The sequence below is a fragment of the Malus sylvestris genome, chromosome 12 (assembly GCF_916048215.2).
Source record: "Malus sylvestris chromosome 12, drMalSylv7.2, whole genome shotgun sequence".
Taxonomy (NCBI): Eukaryota; Viridiplantae; Streptophyta; class Magnoliopsida; order Rosales; family Rosaceae; genus Malus; species Malus sylvestris.
In genome coordinates, this window is record NC_062271.1 from 7,641,634 (window position 1) to 7,650,186 (window position 8,553).

The 8,553-nt window shown below is 37.0% G+C and overlaps 1 protein-coding gene and 1 non-coding gene across 2 annotated transcripts; one reads left to right on the forward strand and one right to left on the reverse strand.

Annotated features, from left to right (window-relative positions):
* The first annotated feature begins 583 nt into the window (after nt 1-583).
* On the forward strand, nt 584-2,639 carry LOC126592062 (putative pentatricopeptide repeat-containing protein At5g52630). Its single transcript, XM_050257818.1, has one exon. It carries the CDS (start codon nt 742-744, stop codon nt 2,530-2,532), a length of 1,791 nt encoding a protein of 596 aa, XP_050113775.1. The 5' UTR covers nt 584-741; the 3' UTR covers nt 2,533-2,639.
* Nucleotides 2,640-6,883: 4,244 nt separating this feature from the next.
* On the reverse strand, nt 6,884-7,078 carry LOC126594648 (U2 spliceosomal RNA). The gene has a single exon (XR_007613379.1). It is a non-coding gene; the product is annotated as a U2 spliceosomal RNA (small nuclear RNA).
* Nucleotides 7,079-8,553: the final 1,475 nt, after the last annotated feature.

Genomic DNA, 8,553 nt, shown 5'->3' on the forward strand with positions numbered 1-8,553 from the left:
ATTGACATTGGAATTGGCATTGACATTGGAATTGGCATTGGTACTAGCACTGGAATTTGGAGTCTTACATCCACATATACTTTGGCAAACTCATGTCGTGTACCGCCATGAGTTTGACAGGAAGTGTTCGAAATTATTAGTATTTAGGTTTATTTTAGTATTTGGGTTTTGCTTGTTAGTTTAGGATTTGGGCCTAACCCATCTGAGTTAGGGTTTCTTAGATTTAGTTCTCTATAAATATTGCTTCTAATTTAGTTTGAGAAATAAGTCATTCACAATGTAGTCTCCTAGGGTTTTGTAGCCGTTTCGGCATTCTCAGTTAGTTTAATAATATTCTTATTATTTTGTTAGTCTTGTTCGTTCTGCACTCTGATATTCAACTGGTGTGAGTAACGCATTTACGATTAACCATCTATTTATTTGATGCAATGGAATATTAAGCAATATTCGAATAAAATATTCATTTACGATGATTTTAAAATAAAGATGAAGAAATTGAAAGGTTCTGATTATGAAATTTATACGTGAAGATATGTTATTCTCAAGGGATGAGATATGTGCATTCCTATTAGGATGCAAATTTTAAAATGCATCATCTCCTATTAAAAACATTCTTGAAGCAGAAGTACATTGCTCACATACATTGCACACAAACATAAGATCACACAAGTTCACAACTGCATATGTTGCAAGTAAAAGTGTAACATATCTCTCTGTAAAACTCCCAAAAAAAAGTTCTAAATGCTTCGTCCAAATCTCCCAAAACCCCCACAAAACCCTCTAAACCAGCAAAGCTTTGAACAAAACTACAGAGACGTCTGCAACCTCCTCCTCTCCCTAACCCACTCAAGGTCCCTCCCAAAGGGTCTGCAACTCCATTCCCATGTCCTCAAATCTGGCCTCCAAACCATCCCTCTCATCTCCCACCACCTCATCAACTTCTACTCCAAGAACCAGCTCCCCCTTCATTCCCGCCAAATTTTTGAAGAAGCCTCACGAAAGTCATCAACTACTTGGAGCTCCGTCATCTCCTCATTTGCCCAGAACGAGCTTCCGGTCCTCGCCATTGAGTACTTTCGTCGAATGCTTGGCGCGCAACTGCGTCCTGATGACCATATATACCCGAGCGTCGCCAAGTCCTGCGCGATTTTGAATCGGCTCGATGTTGGGCAGTCTGTGCATTGCCTTGCGGTGAAGACTGGGTACGAGTTTGATGTGTTTGTGGGAAGTTCTGTGGTCGATATGTATGCGAAATGCGGAGAGATAAGGGATGCTCGGAAGGTGTTTGACGAAATTCCTGAGAAGAATGTGGTTTCTTGGAGTGGGATGATATATGGGTATACTCAATTGGGTCAAGACGAGGAGGCTTTGAGACTATTTAAACAAGCCATGGTTGAAAATTTGGATGTCAATGACTTTACGTTTTCGAGTGTTATACGGGTTTGTGGCAATTCGACGCTTTTTGAATTGGGGAGGCAAATACATGGCTTGTGCTTCAAAACGAACTTTGATTTGTCGAGCTTTGTTGGTAGTTCTTTGGTTTCTCTGTACTCTAAGTGTGGAGTGATTGAAAGAGCTTATCGTGTTTTTGATGAGATACCCGTTAAGAATCTTGGAATGTGGAATGCAATGCTGATCGCAAGCGCCCAGCACGTGCACACGGATAACGCTCTTGATCTGTTTAAACAGATGGAAAGTGCGGGGATGAAGCCAAATTTCATTACGTTTTTGTGTGTGCTCTATGCTTGTAGTCATGCTGGGCTAGTTGAAAAGGGGCAATATTACTTTAGCCTCATGAGAGAGTATGGGATTGAGCCAGGGGAGCAGCATTATGCTACCCTAGTGGACTTGCTTGGCCGTGCTGGAAAATTGCAGGAAGCAGTTAAAATTATTGATGAAATGCCTATAGAACCAACAGAATCTATATGGGGAGCTTTATTAACGGGTTGTCGAATCCACGGTGACACTGAATTGGCAGCCTCTGTGGCTGACAGAGTCTTTGAGTTGGGTCCTGTGAGCTCTGGCCTGCATGTGCTTTTGTCTAATGCTTATGCTGCTGCCCAAAGATTTGAGGAAGCAGCAAAAGTCAGGAAGATGCTAAGAGATCGAGGTGTGAAAAAGGAAACGGGTTTGAGCTGGGTTGAGGAGGGAAACAAGATTCACACATTCGCGGCTGGGGACAGGACTCACATGAGAACTAAAGAGATTTATGAGAAGTTGGAGGAGTTAGGGGAGGAAATGGAGAAAGCTGGTTATGTTGCAGACACAAGTTTTGTGCTAAGAGAGGTAAATCGCGAAGAGAAAGATCAGACAATTAGGTATCACAGTGAAAGACTAGCTGTAGCATTTGGTCTTATAACCTTTCTGCCTGATAGACCAATTAGGATTATGAAGAACTTGCGCATTTGTGGTGACTGTCATACTGCAATTAAGTTTATGTCCAAGTGCTCAGGAAGGGTTATCATAGTGAGGGATAACAATAGGTTTCATAGGTTTGAGGATGGAAAGTGTACCTGCGGAGATTATTGGTGATTAATATGTATCAAATTCATTAACGATTAACTAAAAGATGGTCTGAATGGTCTAAAACTCCTGTTCAAGATGCTGCTGCCGGTTAATAACAAAGCGCATTAGCAGAACCTCTAGTCGATCATTCTGATGCTTTTTTCGTTGGAGAGATAGTGAGCCATTTCTGCTTGAACCATTTTATTTTTCCCCTTGTCAGTTCTAAGCACTTGCACATCCATATATGGTGGCTAATCCGGTGTTTCATGCTAGTACCAAGCATATTGAATTAGATTACCATTTTGTTCGTGAGAGGGTTAAACTTGGGGCACACAAGGTGTTCCTTGTTCCTTTTTTGGATCAACCTGTGGATATCCTAATTAAAGGGCTCTCTAAACAACGAATCCTCTTTCTTCATTCCAAACTTGTCTTATCTTGACCCAGTGGCGGAGCCATAAATCGAAGTTAGGAGGGGCTTCCAAGCCATGTGAAAGAAATTTCACAAAAAAAATAACTAATGGGAGAAAAAGGTTCATTTTTTGTAGTGCAATGAAAAACTTTAATCAAAAGAGAATAATGGAGTCACGAAAAAAAAAGGATTGAGATAATTATATCATAACCACCAAACTTCTTTATAAGTTCCTACATTGAAGTTGAACAAATATTAATTATCGTGACTCAAAATTGCAGCTATGACAATTGTCTTTCAAGATAAATTCTTCCTCTATTTCATATATGCATGGTTTCATTGTAAAACAACACTCTATGCAAAATGATGAACTAACTAAGGAAGGCTAGTTGATATAAGGTTTTGGTTTCATAACAATACTATTGTAAAACACCTTCTTCTTTTTTTCCATAAGTTGAAGAATGCAGAGTATCCAACCAAAAGCACACAAGCAGAAGCTACAAAGTGAAGAAACTTCAGATAAGCCCAGGCCTCGACTGGTCCTCAAGTGCTTCGCCACTGTCTCGACCGTTAAGTTTGTTTGGGGGGGGGGGGGTGTGGGGGGGGGTGGGGGATGATATGGTGGCGTGATACTCAAAGAACCTGACTATCGTTAGTTATAGGAATCCTTTCATAATTGTATTTCTTGTGTGTTACGTTATTGTTTCTTGTACATCAAGTACCACACTTGTATATAAACGTACTTTGTGCTATCAATAATATTCATTCAGTGTGTTTGCAGATAATTTTAGAGCTCAGAATTCTTTCTTTTTTCTGGCTAGCTTGTTGCAGTGACTCAGCTTATTAATGCTCTAGCATTTTTCTGGCTAGTTGGGAAGATATCTCTGCAGAAGTTTCTATCTCTTACTTTCTCTGTATCTGATTGTTGTTTTTGACTCCAGATTTTGGTGGCTTTATAGTGAGCATACTGATGAGCCAATTTCATATTATATATTTTATCCTAATCTTAGTATGTTTTGATAATTATTTTGGTAGAATTCTGATACTTTGATTTATATTCTCAATCAAGGGCCGAGCTACCTAAGGCCCAGAGGGGGCATCCGCCCCCACTCAGATTTTTGGGTGATGAAAAAAATTTTCATGACAATTAAATTTTTTATTTTGGTTCCGAATATTCCACGTTTTCTAACCTAAATCAAACTCAATTAAACTGGGGGTTTCATAAATAGATTGGATTCAACCGATGAAGTATCATAACTTGATATAAAAAATTTACTCTGCAAAGTATTTTATATGAATTTACTTCATCCATTCGTTTGTGGCATTACAATTTAAAATTTAACTTTTTAATTTAGAGATTTTTCATTGTACCTGACCCTCAACAATTTAACACCCATTATTTTACTTGGTTGTTTTAGGACGCCCCCAGTCAAAAATATTTCTAGCTCCGTCCTTGTTCTCAATATAGGACATTCGACTTCCTCTAGAGCAAAACATGATCAAACGGACTAATTTTGGAGTGATTCAAATTGTAGGACGTTCGTGTGTCTCTTGGCGTGTTCTGTCAAAATTTGGGATTTTTCTACCAAGCGGTTATTTTCTGGTGACGGAATAAAGGAGCAGTGCGCAATGCTGGAAAATGACATTTCTGGGCTTAAATTACGTTTTTGGAGCCCGAGATGACCTCTGATGAGTTCGTGGCCTTCTGGAAAAGTGTTCAGAATATTCTAAACCTTTCTTTCAGCCATATTGGGCCGGGTTTGGAGCAGTTTAAGGGTCCGAAACGTGGCTGTTCAGATTTTAGGCGAATTTTACCATTTAATTTAGGGTTATGTTTCCTATTTTATTTTAGTATTTAGTTTGGATTGGAAGACCTTTTATTAGGAGGATTTAATTTCTGCTAGGTTAAATAAGCTTGGCCAACTTTATTCTTGTTTCTTCTTCTTCGTGCATTCTCAAAGAGAGGAAATTGGCCAAGCGTAGAAAATTTCAGACTTTTTGGACGAATTTAATTAAAACAAAAGTAAAGGGTAGCAAGTAAATTAAGTTGTGAATGAATTATCGATGAAATGATAGCTAAATGATTCTTCTCCACATATGAATCATATGCATACAAATTGATTCCAGTTATTCTTTCTATAAACCATGAATGACAATACCCCAAATTAATTGTGAACAAAACTAATTAACTTTCAGATTTTCCTAAGTTCATTGAATTGGACTCAGTGACGCAACCAAATTATTCTTCTCAAGTTCCCTAACTATGAAAAGTATGATAGAGATACATCTCAAAGATCATTAAGTTCTGTGAAAATCATAAGCATTGACAAAGCATTCATAACTATGAAAAGCATGATACTCATGCCAAAGATTTACTTAACTCAATCATGACCAAGGTATTAAATATCGGTAATATCGGAAATATCGGTATTCCGAAAACACGGAAATATCGATGGAAATATCGGTAAAATATCGATATCGATAAAAATTACATGGAAACCACGGAAATTGTAAGAAAAACTTGGAAATTTTTATTGAAACTTTGTAGGATGTTTATTTAGTCAATTATCTATTAGTTTATCACAAAAAATTGGAAGAAAATGCATTGCATGATGGATTTAACTGATTTAAGTTGATTATATAGCGAGCTGGCAAACATTGTGAGTGTAGAAAACATGTAGTAATTAATAAAAGAAGTTTAAACACACTATAATCATTTATATATAATGCAAATTTTCAAAGTGTAATTCGTGAATTAATGTCTAATTGACGATAAATAGAAAAGACTCTAATATGGAATTAACCTTCACCTTGTCCATTTGTTCTAACGCTTAAAATAAACTATGGATATTAACTTAAAAACGAAAATTTTTAACTTGACACAAAAATTAAAAACCTAAAATTTCTTATTTCCCACCCTCAAACTTAAATCACACATTGTCCTCAAGGTGTGAAAAATAAATAAAGAAAAAAAAATAAACTGTAAATAAAAAGAACCTAAACTCAAATAAATATACTAAACTAAATAAAAACAGGAAAATAACACAAAAAAAAACTAAAAAGAATTGAACTAACAAAAAAACAAAAGAAAAAAAAATTAGATATGAATTCACATGGGATGCTCTGCATCCCTCTGCCTCGAGACCAGAGACGAGCCAACGGGTCTTTGCATCAACCCCGAGCCCAAAACAGCCCTTGATGTCCTTTCCATTTTTTTTATTGTTTTGTAGAAACCAAAACAGCCTTTTAGAAAAAGGAGAAAGGCTCTCTCTCTCTCTTAGACCCCTCACTCTCTCTCAGTTTAGTTCTCAACTCTATCTCGTTCTCTCACTCCCGTTCTCTCACTCCATTTCCCCGATCGCACCCACACCCAGGCACACCCAAATTTGTCCACCCCGATGCCAGCGCAGCATCTCCACCACCCTCCTGAACTTTCCCTCCCTCTCCTCCGTCTCTGGGAAGCACGGCGACACGCAGAGGAACGCCGATGACCCCAAGGACACCCAGATCCGGCGAGGCCGTGAGTGTCGAGCCACTTTCCGAACACCTCCGACCGTTTCACAGCAAACAGAAGTTATAAAAACGTTCATCTCGTCTTCTATTTCATTTTCATACCTAGATCGGAGTCTAGGGTCCTGTTTTACAGTCGGCCGGAGCTTCTACAGCTCCGGCGTTCTTCTCCGGGAAGCCTGTTTCGATATTATCGTTAATTTCGATAATATCGCGATATTATCCCGAAAACCATTTGGATAGTGCAAAAAAAATCGGTACCCCTGAAAACCGATAATATCGGCGATATATCGCCGATATTATCGGCATTTCGGACCATGATCATGACTAGTGACTTTTACTACTTACAAATATAAGTTCATAACGATTAGGTGAAATTTCCTTATATTCTAGCATCAAATTCATGCATGCAAACCAAGGTTTTAAATATCGATAATATCAGCGATATTTCGCCGATATTATCGGTTTTTTGCTTTACCGATATTTTAATAGGTATCCAAGAAGTTTTCGTCAAAATATCGCGATATTATCGATACTATCGCGATATTACCGACAATATCACGAAATACTTCAAAAATACTTAAAATACTGAAAATATTAAACTAACTAGAACAGATACCACATCTGATCTTAGCCAAAAGACAGAGAAAAGAATGCCTTCGTCAACTTTGGAATGTGGCTTTTATAGACCTGTTTGCTTGCTCACTTCTATTGCACGGCCGATGTGGGATGCAAACTAGCTTTTATAGACTTGTTTGCTTGCTCAGTTCTATTGCACGGCCGATGTGGGATAACTACTAGAAGCAAAGTTCTTTTTTCCTCATCTTACTGCATGGATGTAAGAAAAGTTCCAAATCGGAGAGTTAATTAAGAAATTCCTCACAAAGTTTATTAGGAGTTGTGTCATAACTCTTATTACCAATTAATTTTGGGGTTGAAACCTTAGTTTTCTTCATGGATCTGGAGCATATATGCTTGCATATTAAAGGAAGTTGAGTTTCCACTATAAAAAGTTATTACAAATAGTTACCACACCCAATACTACATGTATGTTTGGGTGAGAGACTCCCAAACTACAAGGCATGCATTTTAGGCAAATGAAGAAGAAATCTGTCGCACAAAGTTAAATAGGAGGAATTAGAAATGCATCACATGAACATTACAAAGATATGTAAAAGAAATTTGTTAATGACTCATTTTAAGCGGTCATTTGCAAATCCCTCACATGTTGCATTTCTAATCTCGCATATCTATCTTTTTGTGATTCATTTCTTCATGACTATGTCTAAATTCTCCTAAAATTCCTCTCTTAGATCTTAAGTGCCCCTCTTTTTTTTGTTTCTCACTCACTCATGTCTAAATCTTGTCGAGTTGCATATATTTAGTTGTACAAATGAGCATTAAATTGTTAATATCATGCAATGTATAAAGTGTAAAATATTGTACTAATTCATTATATATAAATGATTATGGTGTGTTTAAACTTCTTTCATTAATTACTACATATTTTCTACACTCACAATGTTTGCCAGCTCGCTATATAATCAACTTGATAATGTTAAATCCATCATGCAATGCATTTCCTTCCAATTTTTTGTGATAAACTAATAGATAATTGACTAAATAAACATCCTGCAAAGTTTCAATAAAAATTTCCAAGTTTTTCTTACAATTTCCGTGGTTTCCATGTAATTTTTATCGATATCGATATTATCCCGATATTTCCATCGATATTTCCGTGTTTTCGGACTACCGATATTTCCGATATTATCGATATTTAATACCTTGATGCAAACTAAGTATGCATCCTTAATAAACATACAAGAATAAGTTCTCTACGAAGCAGATAAGTAAATCGCATTCATGTCTTACGAAACAATAACTGGATGTTATCAATTTATATAAAATATATGATCATGGCTTCGAATTCACCTCTAGTTAAAAAGAAACTTAGTTACACATGTTCATCATAATTGAAAAGCAATCTAAAATAAACATTGAAACTTAAAACAAAGAGAGAAAGAACTCTAAAAATTCCAGCAACTTCAACGGATGAATGGCAGACGTGGCACACCCTAAATAGTTGCAGGAATTTCATATGTATAAGGGGGAACGGCTGAATCCAATGA